The sequence below is a fragment of the Parambassis ranga genome, chromosome 13, assembly GCF_900634625.1.
Source record: "Parambassis ranga chromosome 13, fParRan2.1, whole genome shotgun sequence".
In the NCBI taxonomy this organism is placed as follows: Eukaryota; Metazoa; Chordata; class Actinopteri; family Ambassidae; genus Parambassis; species Parambassis ranga.
The window spans coordinates 6,976,762-6,999,422 of record NC_041033.1 but is presented as its reverse complement, the minus strand read 5'-3'; the positions used below and the strand labels follow the sequence as shown (position 1 = coordinate 6,999,422).

General features: G+C 40.8%; 2 protein-coding genes across 6 annotated transcripts in view; one reads left to right on the top strand and one right to left on the bottom strand.

Annotated features, from left to right (window-relative positions):
• The first annotated feature begins 4,016 nt into the window (after positions 1-4,016).
• ssr3 (signal sequence receptor, gamma) lies at positions 4,017-5,977 on the top strand. Its single transcript, XM_028419226.1, has 5 exons — positions 4,017-4,238; positions 4,557-4,683; positions 4,933-5,031; positions 5,300-5,431; positions 5,726-5,977. The coding sequence occupies exons 1-5, from the start codon at positions 4,106-4,108 to the stop codon at positions 5,790-5,792; spliced, it is 558 nt and encodes a 185-aa protein (XP_028275027.1). The 5' UTR covers positions 4,017-4,105; the 3' UTR covers positions 5,793-5,977.
• A 1,211-nt stretch (positions 5,978-7,188) lies between these two features.
• kcnab1a (potassium voltage-gated channel subfamily A regulatory beta subunit 1a) overlaps positions 7,189-22,661 on the bottom strand; it is an 83,898-nt gene continuing 68,425 nt past the window's right edge. For 3 of the 5 annotated variants that reach the window (XM_028419222.1, XM_028419221.1, XM_028419223.1), the window contains exons 4-14: positions 19,105-19,184; positions 18,775-18,819; positions 16,994-17,038; positions 16,087-16,130; positions 15,826-15,912; positions 12,819-12,904; positions 11,064-11,184; positions 10,821-10,915; positions 9,450-9,570; positions 9,061-9,149; positions 7,189-8,952 (exon numbers count right to left, since the gene is read on the bottom strand). In XM_028419222.1, the coding sequence (XP_028275023.1) occupies positions 8,863-8,952; positions 9,061-9,149; positions 9,450-9,570; positions 10,821-10,915; positions 11,064-11,184; positions 12,819-12,904; positions 15,826-15,912; positions 16,087-16,130; positions 16,994-17,038; positions 18,775-18,819; positions 19,105-19,184 (903 nt within the window). In that variant the 3' untranslated portion in view covers positions 7,189-8,862. The remainder of the gene's footprint in view (positions 8,953-9,060; positions 9,150-9,449; positions 9,571-10,820; positions 10,916-11,063; positions 11,185-12,818; positions 12,905-15,825; positions 15,913-16,086; positions 16,131-16,993; positions 17,039-18,774; positions 18,820-19,104; positions 19,185-22,661) is intronic. The other 2 variants (XM_028419224.1, XM_028419225.1) reach the window with 1 other exon arrangement.

The following is a 22,661-nucleotide window of genomic DNA, read 5'->3' as shown; positions in this document are numbered from 1 at the left end:
ATACTGTGCTCTAAAGCCCACCGCAGTGACCTTTCAGATGCAGATGGAACAGCAGCTTCCCTCCACTGCCAAAATGTCAACATCTTCTGCTCTCGCTCTGCTTCTTAGGAAAACCAAGTTGGCAGCAGGTTAGCCTTTGTGTCTCTGCACACTGGCTAAACACACACACAGACACAGACACACACAGACACGCTGTCCTGTGCAAAATGTTCTCATTATTTGATTAGTTTAAGGATATGAATTCTCATCTAATTCATCCAGGAGCAAACAGCTTTGCGAACAGGCGGCCACACTGCGTGCCCTCATTCTGCTTCTGCACATTAAAAAACAGAGCGGTGCAATCTTATCTACTTGTTTCTCTGCGAGTACACTGTGAAATCTGGGCTTTATTGCAGCGGAGGAATGGAACCATGTGAGCATTTGTTTTGGGACTGCAGTTTCTGCCTAGAGGGTCACCATAACTCTGCAGAGGGGAAGCTAAGCCTGTGTGAATCTTAACGCCTGGGTCTGGCTGACCCGATAAATAAAGTCTATCTGACCGTAGATACACCTATGACTCACACAAGCACGGCTGTCATTATCGACTCTGAAATATACTGCCAAAAGATAAATCCAACTTTCCTTTCTTTCTTAAGAGTTACGCACAAGTCTGCCTTGAGTTTCTAGAATGATAAATGATACATGATTTAGAGACTATTTTTAAACAGGCTGTCACTGAAAATCCTGCCACAATAGGCATATTTATAGAAAATTCTGTCATTGCTGCAGTGCTGGCTCTTGTAATGAATATTTTTTTAGCTTTTTGTGCGATTACAGCTCATATGGTCCCCATTCTGTGTGAAAAGTGGACACGCACCTTCCTAGATGTCAACGCAGTGGCACACCTCTGATTACAGAACACCAGCCCACCCTTTGAAGGCATACACTGATATACCAGGACCAGCTTTGTGTGTAAAGAGGGCGTCATATGACACAATCAGGAAGAGGACAAAGACGTATAGAAATGTTCATAATCCTATAAAAAAAAGTTTTTCTCATTTTATTCACATCTTTATACCTCTGTCTCTTGAACACATTTAGTTCTCAACCCTTAGGGTGAGGAAACTATTTATGGTGAAAGTGGGCAGAAAGTGTAAACACATGTCTGGCATCCTTTGAAAAGACAAAATATTTCACTCCTTTTTCCTCCCCTTCATCTCTCTGAGGGACCCACACCCCCTCACCCCGTCCACCCAACATAGTCCACCTCTGCCGTATCACGTTTTTCCTTCGTGCCTTTTGAGCCGAAGGGCACACATAAATCACAGGACATGGAGGAGATAGGAGCAGAGAAAAGCACGCAACCATTTGAGCAAATGTCTGAGAGGAAGAGAGAGAGAGAGAGAGACATTAGTGGGTGTGGGGAGAGAAGCAGGCCGAGTGAATGTTGACATCTTGAAACCTTAAGATACAAGTTAAATCTCACTATTATGGTGGTGTTACACAGTGGATCTGGGGCCTTGGTGAGATGGTGGGGGCTTGGGTGTATGACAGGTGCTGAGGTAACTTCAACTTGTGTGACTAACAGAGGATTTCTTTAAAATATTCCAAATATTAACAATATACTTGCAACATATTCGATTCAGTTTGACTAAAAATAAACCATTTTATGAGATAATTGCCTTTGAATAAGACCTCAGGGAAGTAAATTTTGCATATTAAGACTTTTCACTGTAGCTTCTTTCCAGCTGTACTTAGCAGAATGAAAGCGTCTGTATTACTCTTTTTCTTTGGAACCGTCACAGAGAAACAAAACCCCTATAAACTTCCTCTCTGAGCCCTCCAACTGTATAACTTCAATACCACATGTCTGCGATAAAAGATTAATAAATGGTGTTCCTCTTTTATCCATCAGACGACAGAGGATGTTGTCTGACCACACGCCTCCTCACTCATACTTTAAGCAGTTTGTGAATTATTTTTGCAGTGACAGGGGACTTCCATAATATCCAAAGCTGTGGAAAATGACTTAGTCCTGTCACCACTTCCCCTTAAATCCAATGTTCATATTTGATTATTTTTGCGCACATGTCCATATTTAAGGGTGATGGTGCAGCTGCTGCACATCGAAACATTTATGTGGCGCATAAAAAGTCATTAAAACTAAGAAATTCATGTTGATCTCATGCAAAGCTGACGGCACAATACTGCTATTTTTACATCATTACCACACACACAGACACACACACACACACAGAGACAGTGCGGAGGCATGCAGATGTAATGATGTGTGGCTCCGAGAGCTTAGCTTTAGGCCAGTGAGAAAAGATAACTCAAAAAGAATTTGTCACTCTGATAGGTGATCTGTCATAAATAGTCCTCGGGGTACAATAGGAGCGGGCCGAAACATACCAGCACTGCCAGGCTAGCTGTGCAGTAGTGTAACCTTGTTCCCTGAAGCCTGTGGCTGGATAAAATTTGTGTCTTTGCCCTAATGTGGTTTTATCTGTGGTGTCACCACAGCCAAAGTAATCTGGCACAAACATACGCACTTGCACATGAGAGGGAGGGGGGGCAGGGCTGTTGGCATCATTGCCTCCCTCCTGCTCCTCCTCATAGCCTCCTTCCTGCACCCCTGAAGTGCACAGTTAATCCCTAAGCTCTATCCCCATTTAAAGACAGGGACATCACGCAAACCTGCCCGCCTGCATTGAATTCTAGCATACACACGCACACACACAGTCACACATGCGTGCTGCACGCTCCTGCAAACACAGCGAAAGAAAGAAGAAATAGCTCGGCGGGGGGTTAAACACTGTGCTGGCTGCAGCAGCAGACAGAAAATCTGTTATTTTCCCCTGCAGTCCAAAAGTGTCTCAAGCAGCAGCAGCATCATGTGAAGATGACAAGATAAGGAGGAGAACTCTGGAACTCTGCTGATGGGTTGTGCACGTGTGGCTACACAGTCAAATGCAAACAATGGCTTGAGTCAGGTGAGGATGTGTGGATGGAGTTTGAAAAAAAGTGTGGACTAAGGAAGCAGCCTATAAGGCATGTAGGGGAGAGAGAGGTCTGATTTACTTTTTTATTTTTATAAGTTCTTTTCAGTGAGATGCTGTTCACCTATCTTTCTTGATCACCATCAAAAACATTTGCTTTAGGCCTGAAAACTCCTGTTAACAAGTAGAAGCACACATAAAGTGTAGTTTTAAAATCCTAAAACGTCAAATAGACACGTTGCCTTTAGCAATAATAGCCCTATGAGAATGCAACCTTACTTTGTCTAAACTAAAGCTCTCAGGGCCTTCTGCCTTAGGCAACAAGTACAGGCATGTAGATGCTGGCCTCTAGTGGACACATGTGTATAATAAAACACATGAACGTCGGGCTCAGTAAAACATTTCCAAAACATATCTTATTTTTTTTTAGATTTTCCTTTTTGGTTTATGTTGCATCTTAGTAATGTGGAGTAATGCATCATACCACAAACAATGACCATGATGAATCAAAGCTCACATTACCTTGAGTTGTGTCCTTCCATTGAAGCAGCATTCAGGTGACAATCAGGTGGATTTGATCGACTCATCAGCTCAAGTAGATCAACCTGCTGCCACTCTTTACATGTGAGACACACTTTTTTTTAATTAAGATAGACTACGTTGTCATCCAAATATACACTAGTACTGCACATAAGAGCAACATTTCATACTACTGGATCACAAACAATATAACAAAAAGATGTATTTCTACAGTAAATTTAATACAATTGAGCATTATTAAATAGTAATAAAATAAAAATATTAGTTGTAATAAATGTGAATAATACGCTACATAATAGCCATTGTATATTTGCCCAGTATACCGCACACAGCATGTACAAATTACTTATTAAAGTAACACGTATTTAATGGGCTAAAACAGCCCATGTGGTTGAGCTGAAGTTCTGTTGTCTTCCTGTAGAGGGCAGTAATGGCCCGCGCTGTGTCCTTCGCCGTGCAAACAAAGAAGAGCACCGCCGGCGTATTTCCGGGTTTATGCTGACGCGTCGCTCTTCTCCTCGTTCACCGACGTGTCAGTGTTCTTGTGTCCAGAGCAACGCAGCAGAGAGGCCGGTCAGTCCGCAGACATGGCACCCAAAGGCAGCAACAAGCAGCAGTCAGAAGAAGACCTTCTCCTTCAGGACTTTAGCAGAAACCTGTCAGCAAAGTCTACAGCTTTGTTTTACGGAAATGCACTCATCGTTTCGGCCATCCCTATCTGTGAGTACCAGCAGCTAGCTGCTGCTAGCTAGCTAGCATTGATTCATCAGAGGATAAGAAAACTGTACTAAAAGATGGGTTACATGGAAATTTAACGCCACGTAAGCTTTCAGAGACATTAGAGGACATGATAATGCAAAAGAAATGACGATAAAGGGTATTGTAAAATGTTAAAGTGATCAAAGAGGTCCGGTAAGTTAGCTAACTAATCAGTGTACGTGTAAGTACTCGTTGAGATGAAAGTAAGGATAGGAATATAGCGTTAGACTCTATAAGATGAATACAGCCTTATCTCATGTGATCAATGTTTGTTTGTAGGGCTGTTTTGGAGGATCTGGCACATGGACCTTGTCCAGTCTGCGGTTCTGTATGCAGTGATGACTCTCGTCAGCACATACCTGGTTGCTTTTGCCTACAAGAACGTGAAGTTTGTGCTTAAACACAAGTATGCATACACACACTTTTAGTTTTTACTGTGTTGACATGGGATTAATATTATACACACACTGTTTATATAGATCTTATGAATCCAGCCAACCTGACTCACAAGTAATGCAACATATATAGGAGACATGTTTTTTTTAAGCAACGACACACTTTAGCTAATAGATCTAATAATCTTACCAAATTGCTGCAGCTTGTAGTACAGTTTTACTTGTAAATTATTGTAAACCATTCTGTTTTCATTGTCCAGAGTTGCACAGAAACGTGAGGATGCAGTCTCCAAGGAGGTGACCAGGAAGCTGTCTGAGGCAGACAACCGCAAGATGTCCCGCAAGGAAAAAGATGAGAGGTGAAATTTGCATTTCTTTGTAAAGATGTGCATACAAACATTGTGTTGTAGATTTAATTGAAGTGTGGTAATTGAATCACTGAGGGTAAAGACATGCTGCGGAAAATGCATTATAAGCAACAAAATATAAAGTTCTCTCATCCAGAATATCAACCTATACTGTTGTACAATGTACAAGTGTTATAGCATCTTTTTTAAAATAAACTTAAGCCCTGCTCAGATGAATGTGTTGTGATCCTGACGTTAAGCTTTCCTCACCTGTGTGCAGGATCCTGTGGAAGAAGAACGAGGTCGCCGACTACGAAGCCACCACCTTCTCCATCTTCTACAACAACACACTCTTCCTTGTCCTCGTCATCGTCGCCTCCTTCTTCCTGCTCAAGAACTTCAACCCCACTGTGTATCCTTTCAGTCGTATTAGCAGACTAGAAGTTTAGAATTAAAATGCATTACTCTCTCCTCTGGTTCAACACCTGGACCTGATGAAATCAAGTTTGTTGAAGACACAGCAGACATGTTCACAGTGAATTGATTGGGCCGTTTTGATGTGACTTAAAGCAATCAGTAGCTCTAGCTAGTGATAAAGTGCACATTAAGTTCCACATTAATACTTTAAAAATCTGTGCTTGATATAGGGACTAAAATGTGCTTTATTTGCTGCTTTTGTGTTTTTACCTTAACTCACATTTTTCAGCAACTACATTTTGTCCATCAGTGCCTCCTCGGGACTCATCGCTCTGCTGTCCACAGGCTCCAAGTAAACTTAAAAGGAGAGGAAGATGCTGGGGGGCGGGTTTTTCACTTAAGTTAGGAATAGGGTTTTACAAGGGGGTTGACATACCACATTTCAACTTCATGAAATTCATGATCAAATATCTGGAGGGTGCTTCTCCAGGTTTCTTTTTTTGTAACAAATAAAGCAACCAGGTGTATTTGCCTTGTGTGATGATTGAATGTGTGTCTGCTTCACTGCTGCCTGGAAAGGCAAAGGCTTTCATTGGCAATGCATTTATTTATAATCACACTTTCATATAGTCTATTTACAAAGAAACATACACTGATGGTTTACATGTCACTCACAAAAAAACAAAACGTCCCTCGAGTCTTCTCCATCAACACTGATCTGTGGTAGAGATAACATTACATCTCAGTTATGTTGGATCCATACGAAAACTAAGTACAGTTGATCGCAGGATGTTTGAGTCTTAACTAGTTGGTAATCAGCCCATTTGTTGTTCTGCTGCATGTCGGCCCTTATATTTGTGAAACTGCTGTTTCCTTTTTCAGCAACACTTTGGGCTTTAATAACAACTTTAGTTCAAACGATGAAGAAAACACTGGAAAAACCATTAAAATATAATCTGCATAAATACCTTACTCTCATGTCATTCTGTAGGCCTCCATTTACCAACTTGAAATGAAAGACATCCCTGAATTTATTCCTGTAACGGGACTCCAGTCAAGGCACTCTGCCAGGTGGCCACGGTCCAACACAGACTAATCACTGACTCAAACTGATGGGCAACCTGTTGACTTATTAAACATCATACATCTTTGTCCGCAAGAGTCACAGCAGCACAGTAAATACCAGTTACTATAGTAACATACAGAAGAAGGGGATGTAACAGTTCTCTTCTTTGTTAGACTGCAGGAAGGTGATGAGACAGATGCAGATCCAAGTCTAGTCCTCATTTGAATCCAGATTTCTGAATATAAGCTGCTTCATGTGTAACAGTATTTTTGGCATAACCAGAGGTGTTTGTAACCTTTGGACATTTTATTTGAATAAGTTATAGACGTTTGTGCTACAAGTCAACAAACTGTGCACCAAGGACAAGACAGTGACTCGGCTGGAGCATGGCCAACGTTTCTGCTGATTTCACTGATGGCTTGTTATCCAGATGAAACGAAAATACGTGATACCTGATCAGATGTGTAGGCTCATCATGACAGACGGCCATTCTTTAAATTGATCTTCATTATTGATGCAGAATTCACGATGCAAAATCAAAGCAGGCATTTGCTTCTAATAAATAGTTCTATGATATATCTTTCAGGACAGAATTGAATTCTGTGACAGGCTGGAGGAGGAGGAGGATGGGATGAAGAGATGCAGTGATGCTTCAGAGGAGCAACAAAATAACAAAAAATAACATAAAATTTACATCTTATTTATATATTAGCCATACAGTACAGTAAATTCCTCATATACAAGAGAGGCTTCTGGATGGTGTTGCTTATGTTACAAGGTATGTCTTTGCATTTTATGTACATGTAACAGTTTCAAACAAAAAACAATATTTCAAAATAAATTTTATAGTTTTTTTGACTAATCTAGAATAAATACTGTCACTGTTGCTGCATCCCAAATGCCTCGCATATGTCACATTGTGCCATTAACAAGCAGTTATTCTGACCATGAGTGCACCAGAGGTCGCTCATCTTTTACTTCATACTTGAGTCTGTATGTCTGAGGTTCTTTAAAGCGCTGCAGGTTCAGTTCACAGGCAGAAACGAGCATCTCTGTAAAGAAACTGAGAGAAAAGTCTTTTGCAAAGCGACGTCTCTCTCCTCTGTAATTCTGTGGATGCAGTTCCTCAAACAAACCACAAGGGGGCGACATGCTTCCCTCTCTAAGTCCCATTTGTGCTGTCCCACAATCCTCTGCTTCACAGGGGATCTCTGACAGCAGACAAGCTTGCAGTATTTTTGATCAGGCTCCTTTCTGTTGTTTAATTATGTGCTTTGAAGAGAAGAGAGAGGCACACTATAGCAGGGGAACATGCATCAGGTGGTTAATACACTCAGGGTTTGCAGCCTATAATATCTACTCTTTTGTTCTACACTAAAAACGGGGCAGAGTATATTTTGTAGGTAGTTCAATGCTAATTGAAGCTAATAGGAAACTTGTTGAGGCCTCGTTCTTATTCATAAAGCTCTGTTTTCAATAAGAATGAGAAGGTCACCTTGTCATCGTTAAACCTCACATTTTAAGGGGGAAGACATTTTTACTCCTGACTTGAGCTGACACAGGAGGTGAGAGTTTTAAGCTCTTATGGTAATTTTGTTTGCTGCGCTGCATGGAAATTTAATGAGATCACTGGGGGTGTTCGGCATGCAACTGAAGCTTCTTCATGTCCACTTTCAGGAGGTCCTGCTAATTCTTGAGGTGCTTGCACTGATGCATTCAGCTGTGGAACCGTAGTTCTCATAAATAAAATATGTGCACAGTGTGAATTTTAAGTTCAAATTAAATTAGCTGTAAGTGGAAGTCTGGACTTTTAAACAGGTCTGAACTATTGGCTGAACTAGGAGGATCTGAGATACACGCATTCTCAAACACTATCAAGGTGCCGTTTAGCAAGGCACATTTACTTTAAACACTCCTACTGTGCTGATCTGTGTTTAGGTGGAAGTGAGTGTGAAGTTGGATCAATGTTATCAATGATATCTGCATAGTTATAGCTGCATTTTCTATAATTCCTACTACTATCTACTGTATGTATACTGGTTTGACAATTTGACTTACTTTCAACTGCTCAAGTGAACTAATGTTGTGTCTGAGGCTGCAAAAAGCTGAGTTTAAATTAAGCTTTTCTTGGCTGAGCTGGACTGCACCTGAGATGAACCTGGCTGAGCTGATCTGAGCAGGACAAGTCCTGAACGGACAAAGTTAACATTGAAACTTAGCAAGGCTGTCTGTTCCAGGCTGAAGTGGGCTGGAGCTGAGTGGGGACCCAAAAAAGAGGAACCATGGACGTCATGAACACTGAACGAAAGGTCCAAGGTAGCAGTATGGTGAAGTAAGTAGGTACAGCTGAGCCTGTTGGCCTAAGAGCGGTAGTCCTTCTTACTGTAGGGTCTGTTGCCCAGGATGTGGTCGATCTCTGACACCACATGAGAGGTCATTTTGGGAAGGACCTGCACAGGAGGCAAAGAAATGAGACAACCTTCTAGATATTTGACTTTTAGATCTGGAAATCAATATGAGTGGAGGAAGCAGATAAAAACAGCAGTGTGTGTTATTACCTGTATGGCCCCGAGGTTCTCGGTGAGTTGTTCAGGGTTGGATGTTCCCAGAAGGACAGAGCTCACTCCTTCATTTCTTAGACACCATGCTAAAAAATAATGAGGAACAGGAAGTTGATATTCAGTCAGCACCCACTGGATGGCACACTGTAGATTACTACTGCCTCAGAATACCAGAATTCTACATGCACTACCCTTGATGCAGAATTGTAAGTGCAAAGCTTTAGTTCTGTTTACCTTTCAACTATTTCAGATAATTTATGGGTGCATAACAGTGCAAACTGAAAGGAATGAAAATCAAACCCACAAACACTTTATAATAAGAGTAATGTGAATTTAGTCACACTAAAAAGGCTCCTGACTGGCAGTCCTGCTTTACTAAGTCTTACCCACAGCCAGCTGAGGCAGAGTGCAGCCCAGCTTCTCTGCGATGTGGTTGAGCTCTTTCAGTTTGGCTTGCTGCTTCCTTCCATCCTCACTCACTATTTTCTCCTTCAGCCACTGATAGGACTGGCAGGTGAGAGCAGAGAGAGAGTGAGAACAGAGGGAAGGAACAAAAACAACAGAGACAAACCAAACAGGGAAAAGCACAGAGGAGTAAAAGTCACGGAGGAGAATAAGATCTGATGTTCTGTTACCACTGCAGGTCTGATGTATAATTTAAAATTATTGGCTGCACACACAGAGTTCACTACTGTGAGTTAATTACAGGATTCCTTTCCATTAAGACAGTTTGTATTGATCAGGTTCTGCAACATATATCAGGGTTACAGGAACACTCATGTGGATGGACTTTAGATCCATATCATGGCTTTAAAGTTAGGTTTAATTACATCTGGAACTTCCATCCATCCATCACCTGAACCTGCGTTGTCCTGCAGTGCAGGGTCGAGAGGGGCTGGAGCCTATTCCAGCTCATGTGGAACGTTTTTTTTAACCATTTCATGACATACACGGCTGTCTATATTCGCCTTGTTCTATTCCGATATACTGTGACCTGCACTTTTTGTCTAAAATGTCTGTTTTGGAGATATCACCCCTACAGATTTCTCAGCTCGTCATCCGAAGTCATCAGTGATGAAACTATGACCTCGATAGTCAAGAAAATCCACTGACCTACAAATTTCATTGGGGGCCATTTCCCAAAATGTAAGTTATATTCTCAATAGTCACAAAATGTCACAGATCTTAAGATGTGCACGTTTCCTCCCATATATCCAAGTAAAGCCAACCAGCTGCAGCCTTTCTCTGTAATCAATCATCAGAGGCTTGAAGCGGAGTCGTAAAATATCTTTATGTATTATAATAACCACTACTCAACAAGCTACTGTCTGCATCTTACAGCATAATCTAAAACAAATCCATTTTCTTTGCATTGAAAATGTAATAAAAATCTAACAGCACTGCACCAACAGACTTTCACGTTTCACAACATCAAGGACTCAAGACAGAATCAAATATTACTGCTGTGATCACTGGGGGGATGAACTGTCTAGTTTATAAATCAGCTCCTCTGTGATTTCTACACAACTTATTTACTGAAGTGGAGTTACAGACTTTTACTGTTTTGACCCAGTGGGGAATCTACTGTGTTTCATTACTTATGGCATCACATCAGGTTCTAAATGCCAAAGCATATTTAATAAAGTAACTGGTGTATTTAAACTTTTTGTTTCAATGAACACGTCCATGTTCACACATCCTGAGAGTCTCCATTGTTATTTAACTTTGACCACAGTACAGGCGACCATCTGTCTTACCTTCATGGAGGCTCTGGATGATTCAGGGATGCCATTTTCATATTTTCCAGTGATGATGCCACATGCCAGCGGTGACCACGTCATTGCCCCAACCCCTGTTGCCATAGAGATCATAGGGATTCAGACAGGAAGGAGTTTTAGTAAGAGGTGTCAGAGGAAGAGTGTGAAAAAAATGTAATCAGTTGAGATGTCTGAGATGGATCGATCTGTCACAGTGTATAAAAAGATGCAAAGGACACTTGCCTATCTTATGGTAAAGTTCAGGGAGCTGCACCTCCACTTTCTCCCTCTGGAAGAGATGATACTCCGCCTGCTCACATACTGGGGGGATCAGATTAAACTGTCTTGCCACAGAATACGCCTCCTAGAGATAAAAGTGAGGAAACAACAGAAAGTGAGAGACGTGGAAAAGGAAATAAATGCAGAAGTGACCGAGGGAGGGAGTTAATCAGCTTGCAGAAATGTGGCACAAACTCAAATTTACTGCTTTACTGTAAGTCAGCTAATCAATATTCCATTGCAACTCTCTGAGCCATCATTGTTAAATCTCATTATCTATCATTGTGCCTTTTTATCCTATTGTCCATGCGTCCTCACACACTGCAGTTGTTGCTTTTATTTTGCCGGTTTCCTGCTGTGGATCACATGTCAACATGAGAGCACAGTAGGAGGGAAGATCTATTCAGCGAGACGCATGGATAATGTCCGGGCCATCACTCAGCTTACAAATTACCAGTTGCCCTTCTGTGCTGCAACCTGTCAGATGCGCCCCCGGCTTGTGCGTGTGCAGCCATGCATGTGTTCGTATACTGTACTGTTACCTTGTCACGTACACTGAGAGGCTGTGTTTACCCACCCTCCCCCCTTCATTACTGATACTATCTAAATTACACAGCTTTCATGTGGCCCTGTGTTCTACAAAGATATCTGCTCTCTTTCACTGTGATCACAGAGACAGGATGTCAACACATCGCACTGTGCTCAGACAGAGAGGGAGGCTGATAAAGAGACCCAGAGAGCTAAAGGAGGAGAGGATGGGCGTTAGGTCCTTGAATGTCACTTTAGGCTTGAGTTTATTTTATAACTCTCCGCCTTGTGTACATATTCATTAATGTTAGAAGAGTTTAAAAAGGAGGCAGACTGTCTCTGACAGGAAGAGGGAGTCAGCAGATCACTGAGCCTAAGAAAAGTTTTACAGTTACTCTGCTTCAATACAATGGATATGCACAAGCTGCTTGGTCAAGATGAATTGAGATAATAAGATGCTTATATAGAGTCATAATTTCATGGCTTCTTGGCAGTTTGTTTTTTAGATAGCTAGCATTAGGATATAGATTGGGGGGTATTGCTTTACTGAGTGCTTCCAACCAATTTTGAATATTCCCTAAATATTTCCCGGCTATTAAAGTCGCATTGAAGGTTGTTTCATAAATTTCATTTGTACAATAAAGTGCTGTACACTTGTACTGACTATAGTAAAGCAATCTCGAATATGATCTGTCAATGTGCACAGAGAAACTGAATTAAATAAAACATCCATCCATCACCTGAACCCACTTTGTCCTGCTGTGCAGGCTCACCGGGGGCTGGAGCCTATCCCAGCTATCTATGGGTGAGAGGTGGGGTACTCCCTGGACAGATTACCAATCCATCACAGGGCAATTTACAGACAGACAACCATTCACACTCAGACCCACTCACCACCTACGGGCAATTTAAAGTGAACAATTAACCTAACAAGTATGTCTTTAGAGTGTGGGAGGAAGCCGAAGCACCCGGAGAAAACCCACGCAGGCACAGGGAGAACGTACAAACGCCTCAAATGGTTAATAATGACCATGTGACTGAGTGAGTAGAAACCAATTTGTTCAACTGGGGCAGGATTCACATATTTCTTTTTTCACATATGAAAAAGATCTGCTTGAATATGTCAATACCTCTTCATAGTAGGGATCAATAATGTCTCAGAAATTGTACCATAAGCTCTTTACTTCTTACCATGATCTCCATGGCTGTCCACCGAGACGTCCCCCAGTACATGGCCATGCCTTGGTTTATCACGTAGGTCATTGCTCGAACAATCTCTGCAGAGAAAATCACAATGGCACATCGAACAACAGTAGCTACCGTCGAAGCAGACCGTGCATTCTTAATCCGCAACAGTCAGACAGTAAGAGAGCATTGAAATCCTGAAACATCCAAATTAAAACAGTCTGAAATAAGAACATCAACTTCTTTATTTTGTTTCACTTTTGTAATGAACTGATGAAAACTCTGCAGAGGCCACCAGCCTCCGATAGTCTCCCTTACCTGCTGATGGCTCATCACCCATCCCTAACGACTCCAGGGACAAACTAACAAGCTCCCACACTAAAGCCCCTCTGATCGCATGCAAACTGCTGCATTTTTAATGATGCAATTAGCTCCAACACTGCTGACTGCGTGAGCCCACGGCAGTCAAGGCCAACAAAAACTCAGATTAGGACTGTCATTAAGGTTATTCATCATCGCCCCACACTCGCTCCAATTACAGTGCAATCGTTCACTGTGGCAGGACTCTGCTTCTTGGCAAAAAAAAACAGATGATGTGGGCTAAGAAAGTCGAAGAGAACATTGGCAGAAAAAGAAAAATAGTTAGCCAAAATAAATATAAAAAAGACCGAGGAGGTAGATAAGAGCCAAATGAAAAAGACTTGAGATGGCAGACTTTTGTTTTCTCTTCAGTTTGGCAAGTGATAATTAACAACCTGAAACACAGATGCCTTACTCAATAGCACCCTGCCAGGGGAAATAACATGGTATTAAGACAAGTAAACAATTCGATTTGTCTCCTATGTCACCCTCTCTGTACACTCACCCTGCCCTCCTGACATCCCCCCTCTGTTTTCTGCAACACATTCTGCTCACATTTAAATGCAAGCTGGCTCAATTTCCGGCCAATGTAATGAGACAAAGTGCGGAATGATTGTAAGGGAGGACGCACAATAGATTTAACAGTAAAAAAATAAATAGGAAATGAACAGCAAGGGCACATGGTGGGAAGCTGAATGGATAAGCTGAATTTGCAGGACAACGAAAAGGAAAAAGGTTAAGTAGGTCTTTGTGTCAGGTCCTGCAGCAGCAAATGATTAAAACAAAGCTTCTTTGCAATCAACCATTTATTTGACCTATTACAGTATTTGATTTGCTTTGGTAAGAAGATAACTACTTTAATCTGCAATCTGTATGCCTCTCCTGTACTCCTCAGGAGGCATATGCTTTCCTTATTCGCCATATTAAAATCTCTGCATCTGTCTGAATGAGCTGCATTATCATTAGCAAACAGGATAAACAATCAGGGTCATGGAAGAAGAGATGCCCACACTGCTGCAGAAACAACAAACACATGGCTCAACTCTCGATCATCCTTTCCACTTTCCCACCACAGCACTTACAGGAAAGCTGAGGAGTGCTCCTCAACAATAACAGGCAAATAGACGCCAGTCCACTTTTTTTTTCAACCAAATGATAACTATAAAAATAGAATATTAAAACGTAATATTAGCCAGAGTCCAGCTCACATAACGAATAGCCTCTTTATTGACTAGCTAATCAGCACTAGTCTTAAAATGTTGAGAAAACCACCCACCCCACTGTTAATTGGCTTTAGCTGCAGAAATCAATAGTACACTATTATTTATAATAACTAATGAAAAACCAATAGACTCCTAATATGCATGCCAATAAGCAACTTCAGAATAATCAATATGCTGCCTCTCTTAGCTGAAGAGCACACTTGGCAGGAGTAAAACTGGACTGTTGTGTTTAAGGCACAGAAAAACATCAGTTATCCTGAAATATCTTCTCGGTCAAAGACACCAGACAGACCCTGGTATGAAAAATGCAAACACAGTGTTTCAAGCCAGAGCGGTGTGAGGATTTACTACTTTGTTATTTTCTGACTCCCTAATTTGTCTTGAAAGTTCAAAGTAGCCCTCTAGCCACTGAGATCCACATCAACAGCACCCTATGCACTGTCACAGACTGCATCAATCAAGCAAGTTTTTAAAATATGCTACATGCATCCAAACAACTTATTTGGATGCCACTGAGTTCATGAAATGCTGAAACAAGCGCTGAAAAATCACTACCAGTACTAAAACCACAGCTTGGTCAACCCTATTAAAAACTATGGCATCAAACAGAGGTTAGACTCTTTAATATTAAAAGCCACATACACTATAACTGGATGTTTCACAGATGTGATGACATTAATGTTGAACGTTAAGAGTTTTATAGATTTAACTTGAATTTTCTTTGGGTTTATTTTCACTTAAAAGTGAAATATGTAATGAATATATGAATATGTAAATGACATTCGGTCAAAGAAGTCTATTGTTTTCCAAAGATATTCCATCAAAATATTTAAATTCAATTATATTATAATTGATAAATAACAAAACAGTTTTTTGCATGGTGCATTGACAGTGCTATTATGAACTGTAACTAAAAGGCTCACTTGAAGGAGAAAAACTGCTGTACAGATTCAACATGGACAGAAGGATACACACAAATAATGCAGTGGTAAGGGAAATGCAACGTTCAGCTAAAGTGCTGCCATCTAGTGTTGATATTTTGTATTAATTCCACTTATAGGTTTTCGTTGGGTTCAAGGTTAAGTCTCTTAGAGGCAAGCAGAAGTTATATCACGGCCACCAGAGAGCCTGTGCCTGTCAGGTCTCCTTGATGCAGGCTCGGTCCACAGATAGACCAAACAAGGCAGAGACGACAGGAGCACCCATGGAGCACGGATCTCTCCACTGGTGCCTTCAAAGAGCAAAGGAGCTCCCACCTTGAAAGCAGCACAACCCAGCAACAGATGGGTGTCGCATGCAACAAACTCTCTATGAAACAGAGCTTAAACTGTTTGTAATAATTCTATCCAGCAAAACTAAGATGTGGAAGTCAGACAAACTTTTCAGTGACATCTGCTTTTAAGTAGCTGAATACTGATTAGCTGACTCACCCTCCATGGGAGTATTGCTGTCTGGGCGGTTAGCAAAGACTACATCTACATATTCCAACTGCATCCTCTGTAGGGAGCCTTTCAGACCTGAGAGACAAAAAGAGACCAAGAGCTGAGACTCTGAGAGCTAATGAAACTTCTGCAGGAGAAATAACATATTTAGTTGAAGAAAATATGAATCTGATCAATTTATCTTTAACTGTTTCAAGTAAATTAAATCTGTTATCATGTCAACAGTGGAAATTTACAGGAGTGTCTTACCTTCAATAATGTGCTTCCTAGACAGCCCTCTCTCTGTCTCTGCTCTGAGGAACAAAACAGCAAAACCAGTTATACGCTGTGCTTGTCTTGTGTCCATATTCAAACCACTTCTCTTAGTTTGCAGTTGATTACCAGTCTTTAAACTTCATTTCATTCTTACATACAAGCAGAACACACAAATTGAACTGACTGATAATATATCGTAATCAGTATTTTCAGTCCTGTGTGACGTTAAACATTAGATCCAAATGTACATCCCAGCCCGTTTTATGTAAACGGGTCAGTGCACTCTCAACTATTCAACATCATCATGCATAAAACTATGCAGGAGAGACAGCGTCTTCCTCAAAGGGGGGAGGAAATGCTCAGGAACAAGAGAATAACTTCTGCCTTATCACCAGGCCCAGTTGGACCGTTTCTGCTCTGGAGCATAAAAGCCTCAGTGTGTGTGTCAGATTTCTTTATCCCCTTTCTACCCCTCTCTCTCTCGCTCTCTCTCTCTCTAGCAGAGGAATTGACTCCTATGTTGTTTTTTTCACTTCACTCAGGTCATTAAAAAAATGAGAAAACGAAATGGACACTGTTAAAGCCTGTTTGTGATGTTGAGTGGCTGCTATCTTTGAAATATCACAAACGCCATATTTTATGTTTCTTTGTTCATAATAATAATAATTATTGCTTTTTTCCATTGGTTTCCCCTATTACATTTAATAAATGTATTTAATAGGAGGGTAATAATAGGTTATAAAGGAAGAAGAAGACAGAATCCATATAAACATGCATGTAAATAGTGGAGATTTATGAAGGGAATGCATCTATTAATCATCTGAGGTTTTTCTGCCCTAAAAAGGAATTCTTGACAAGGTTCTATCATGAAAATTAATAGTTTGTAGGATGTCTTACTTACTTTCCTCCCCAGTATAGTTTAGTTGTGATGACCAAACTGGATCGCCTGAGAAATGCAAAGAATCAGAAGTAAGGGTCAGCATACAGCCTGACACATGTTGCATAGTGACACCTTTTGAGAACTGAATGTTACGTAGCTGAACTTTCAGTGGGAAGAAGTCATAGAGGACAGAACATACCTACATACCTCTCACGGAGAAGGTTAAACACAAACTTATCCCATATTCTCTGTGGCAAATTGTGATTTAAAAGCACATCCTGACATTTAGTGAGAAATGAGGCAAATCAGTGGCACCCAACAGGTGTGAATATGCTGCGCACATGTTGCTAAAGAGATTGTTCTGACACCCTGTCATTGAACATCTGGTTCTCTGTTAAATTACATTTCTCTCCATGTCTTCTGCAGCAGCACAGCAGGTAGCCAAGCAAACAAGATTTCTGTTGTCATTTTATTAAAAGGATAAACTCCACAGATTATTTTTATCCAGCGACGGTTTCAGCATTGCTAATTAAATCCGGAAGATGTGATGAGACTCTGCATGTGACATATCAACTCATGTCTTCCAGCTATTTAATCAGCGCTGAGAGTTTTGTGTTACCCACAAACTCTGAAGGAGTAGTGAAAAGAGGAGTATCATCTCTTAGCACCGCCTGGTATTTTCTTCCATTTATAAACGTCCTCTCTGTTAATTAATAGCAACCCTCAGACTGAAATGTCAGGTTCACTGAGTCTTGAGTGTACCAGCATCAAGCCGCCTACTGGTGTAATGTAGTCCGCTCTGTACATGACACTAAGCTGCATAGTGACGGAACATCTAGCCAGCACAGCGAGTGGGGAGCTAAAAGTTCCCACATTAGAACTGCTTCATGATGAGGCCATTGAGACTGCAACAGCCCATTACTGTGTGAGATTACATTTCAGATTATTTCTAATACTAATGTGATAAAGGCTTTAAGAAAGAATAAAATCCTAAATTTGATTTTATAGGCCTAACCCAGTAATATTTCCAATACTTTTTTGCCTAACCCGGAGACAAAAATATATCTAGGATAGCTGGACAAAGTGAAAATATACAGCAACCCCAGGCTGCTTGATCCCTCCTGCCTTTAATTCTGTGCTTTGCAGTCTTCTCATGTCTGGAAACACGGGCTAATTAAACCTAAAAGTATTTCAATGTCACTTTCTACACTTCAAGTATACCAGGTCATGTGGTAAGATCCACATCTGCAAGCTTATTCTAAACCATGAGATTATATGAAAAAATAAAGCAAGGGTGCAGCTATACACACACACAGCTCAATACATGTACTTCCTTTGATGTTAGCGTCTCCCCTCTCTGACTCCTACATAGCTGATCAATAATAAAAAAACTGAGCATGCTTAAACAACTCGATAAAGGGAATATTTGAAATGTATGTAAAATGAAAACCTGCCTCTGGGCAGACTTTGATACAGTAACTATTTCAGGCTGCTATATTGTGATGCAATGTGTCTGTGTCTGAGTGCACACAAGTGTGTGTGTGTGTGTGTGTGTGTGCACAAGTGTGTGCAGACGAAGGCAGCATATTTCATCTTATTCGAGGAAGTGTAAACAAAACCCTGACAAGGCAGGGATCAATGTTAATGTTTTTCACTTTGACACGAAACACAACAGTATACAGAATAACACACACCATGTTTCTCGAACATGCCTCACAATCACAGACACACATACACATTTCCCTACTCTCAACCATACACACAAGTTTGGAAGCAATTGCACACATTAATGTCTCCGTTACCTCCAGCATTTCTTCTTGATGATATTTCCTAGAATGACTTCGGCCCTGCAAGGCAACATAAATGAGGTTGTGTTATTAAATTGAATTCATAAACATTTCCGGCACATTATCAACTCTGCAATTTACTGTCACTCAACTAAACAGGGCCCTATAGTGCAAATCAGTTTGTTAATGAATGGGAACCAGCGATAAATGGCTTTTGTATAACTTGTTATAATGACTTCGTTGGAGTTGTTGTGCACTGCAGAACATTTAATGTACTGTATGTGTACACTGGCAGAGCTGTGCTAGAGTTACTGTACTGCACACAGAAATTTGTATCACACCCACCTGCCGCCTGCGTAGACCTCAGCTGTGTCGAACAAGTTGACTCCACTCTCGTAAGCAATGGTCATTAGCTGCTCTGCAATCTGTAGGACACACACAAAGAGATTAGAGAGGATACAGAAAGGTCAGTGTGCTACATCGGTTATTAATTTTTTTTTATTACATTTATTTTATTACATTAGGCACTTGACAATGACATGAGAAGTCTTCAAATAAATATTCATGTGTTTGCACAGAGCAGAACAACTACTCTATAAACATTTCTCATGAGCAACTCTGAGCTCTGAGCAACTAGGATCGCAACTTATCATTTGACTCCATGATATACGGCTGTGTCAACTCATTCTTTACTTAATAAGCACTCAAGCTTTCTCTTCCATAGTTGTGTGTGAGTGTGTGGCATATTTGCATGTATACGTCCATATTCCTGCAGATATAGTGACCATAAATCATCAGACGCAGTTTCAATTTCTCTGTGGTTGACTTTTATTACATGAGGGAATTCAATTGAATTTGCCATCATTTCCCTGTGGAGTCCTGCCAGGACAGAACTGTGTGCACATGGTGCTGATGTGTTTGTGTTTACATGTGTGCATGAAATGTGTTTTGTCTGCCTTTGTGTATGTGGTCGAATATGAGTGCACAATAGGTGGAAGTGTGTGTTGTGGTGGTGGCAGACGGCGGAGGTGAATTAGATAATCTCTATTCTAAGAATCCGTCTCAACCTTCCGAAACCTTCTCTGTGCATCCAAACACACACAGGGTAGGGATCCAACACTACCAGTGTTAAAGTGATGATAATATTTGTACACACGGCTTTAATGAACATTGTATTTTTAACTCATGAGATTTTGTGGAATTCATCAGAGTAGAGTAAAAAATAGAAAATAGTTTAAACACGATGTGGTTCAGCTTCTGGTGTTGGAGAGCTGCGGTTTTCTGTACTGTTTAATTTTCTGTTACTATTTGGTTGTGATTTAGGTACCGCAATCCACTGTTTCACAAAACCCACAGAGTAAACTTATCCTCTATTTTCTGGGTTACCAGGGTGCAGAGTCTCACCGGACACACCACAAGTCCAAATTCAGACAAACACAAGAGGTCGACCACCAAATCTGGGTTACATTCTCCTTATCATTCCTCTCAATACATGATAGCACACCCTACTACCCCATACATAAGGTAACGTATATCACAACTGAATTCATGAAACTGAACTGCATAGCTGTTCTAACTTTTCTGCCTCTTCGAGGTCAGCATCTGTTTCTGGTTATGCTTAGACTTCCATACATATTCTGATATATGTATATATATATATACATATCCATGCAGAGCCTTGGATACACCCTGTTGATAAATATTACCTTACACAGACCTCGCTGGCCTTGGATCTAACATATTTTCCCTGCCCTTTGAACCTTAGATAGACACAAGTTTTATTGCCTAATGTAATAAAGCAAGACAATGAAATGATGTAAGGATAAAATGAACAAAAAAAACAATAGAAAGTGTAATAAAAACAATGAAAAGGTCAATAAAGGGGGTGCTAAAAATGGGTTTTAAACATTATTGGTGCCAAAGAGCAGCTCCCATGAGGAACTCTACCTTGGAGTCACAATCTGTTATATCATAAAATCAATTTAGAAATTAAGCATGGAGCCCCTGAGGACATACTTGTACTGAGGTGATGCAACATCATCTGTTACCAACAGCAGCAGCTATCCTGATGAAATATGAACATTTTCACAACAAAACAGGAAGCAAGTGTCGTCAAATTTCAGAGAATGAGATGAGAGTATTCATTTATTTAAGAATATTGTTAGAGGCAAAGCAGCTGTATTCGGAGATAGAAGGATGGACAGTGACAGGAATTCAAGGACAGAGGGAATTTTGTCCACATTTCAAAATTCAGTCTGAGCCCAGGCTGCCATTAAGACAAACAGAGCAGAATGAAAAACTGGAGCTGGATAATGGAGGTCAAACAAAGGAGGCACTTAAGGAGAGAAAGATTTGTGAAAGAAGGATAACAGAGAAAATGAACAGTGTGTTCTTTCCCTAACTGGTCTCTGCTGAGTGCAGAGGGGAAACAATCACTGTCACAACTGCTGGGGGCACTGGAGGGTGATTTTCAATAAAGTGAAACCGATTTTTTGCTGAGGTGGGAGAACAGATGAGGAATAAAGGAAAAAGTTAGTGAGACGCAGCTAGACAGATGGAACAAATGAAAAGAAGAGGGCACTCGAGAGGCAACACAGAAGGTGATGGTGATGTTTTTTGCAAAAACCACCAGTTTAACAATCGTTTTGATGGTACGTTGACACAGACACAGTGGCTTCCTCTCCATACCAGTCAGTGTTATTGACATCAACTGTGGTTCTTTTTTGTTGCAGTAAGTAAACCTTCTCCATAACCTTGCAGAATTGAATGCACCACAATACTATAATTACCACTTATGACCACAGGGGCTGCTGTTGTTATTGCAAGTTACATAATGCTGATTTTAAGGGTGACTGCTCATTTATGGTGAGTTTCATATGATACCGAAAGGCTAATCACTGTCAAAAACTGTCTAAAGTGACATTTGTGAGGTCAGAAAGTTCATGGTGGCAATGAAGCATCACTGCTTACTCAAAACCATCTCTGACTTCTAGACATTTTAGTTGAACTGAATGTGACTGATGACCTTCAAAATGATGGTGTGATAATCTTTGAAAGACAAACACAAACTGTAGAAACGGTCTGCCAACAGGAAGCAGAGGCTCCTCCAGGTTCATCTATAGACAAACACTGAGTCACAGTAGAAACACCTGGGCGGCTACACTTAAGGCTTTGTCATTTTTCCTGGAGCACAACGGGTAGCACAGAATTAGACTTCCTTAGATGGGAGAAACATAATAAGAACAAACAATTTCTGTCTCACAACACCGGAATCAAGGCCGTAGCAGCCTCCCACAAACAACCCACACAACCTTGACAGAAGATTTTTATGACTGCGCTGCCTCCTCCAGTCCAAACTTGCTACATCAAAGCTGACATTGACAATAGATATTTTCTTCAAATCCACTGTATGATTTATGGATCCACTTTTGCCCTTTTTTGAATGACTAAGCAATATCAACTTGCTTCATTCCACACTCATGTGAACATTCTGTCTGGCACTGTGTTAATGTCAATAAGGGAAATGTAGTAAAAAAAAATGTACAGCACTTTCTATAATACCAGATAAAAATAAAAACCTAAGGACTTTTGTGTTCAGCGTTTGTGTAGCTCTCACATAGATGTTTATCTGTGTTTGTGTGCCACAGTTGTTATGCATTTCTTAATGAGGACAGGGACACTGAACTCTGCCGAGGACATGTAGTATATTTAGGGTACATGTGATAACAATGACATTGAGCAGAGAGCAGAGGACTTTTTAACCCAACAGCACTGCATGTGATGGTACTACTCTTGCTGTTGTGACATTAGCCCCTTCTTTTTCAGGTTATTTGGAATAGGGATCTCTCTCTATTGTGCGTCTCTGCTCAGAGTTTAAGGATCATCTTAACTGCTGAGCAAAC

What these genes read in the sequence shown, in the direction of transcription:
- ssr3 (XM_028419226.1), top strand. Translation starts at nt 4,106, where the DNA reads ATGGCACCCAAAGGCAGCAACAAGCAGCAGTCAGAAGAAGACCTTCTC. An exon ending in CGTTTCGGCCATCCCTATCT is followed by an intron (nt 4,239 to 4,556) that starts GTGAGTACCAGC and finishes GTTTGTTTGTAG; the next exon opens with GGCTGTTTTGGAGGATCTGG. An exon ending in AAGTTTGTGCTTAAACACAA is followed by an intron (nt 4,684 to 4,932) that starts GTATGCATACAC and finishes TTCATTGTCCAG; the next exon opens with AGTTGCACAGAAACGTGAGG.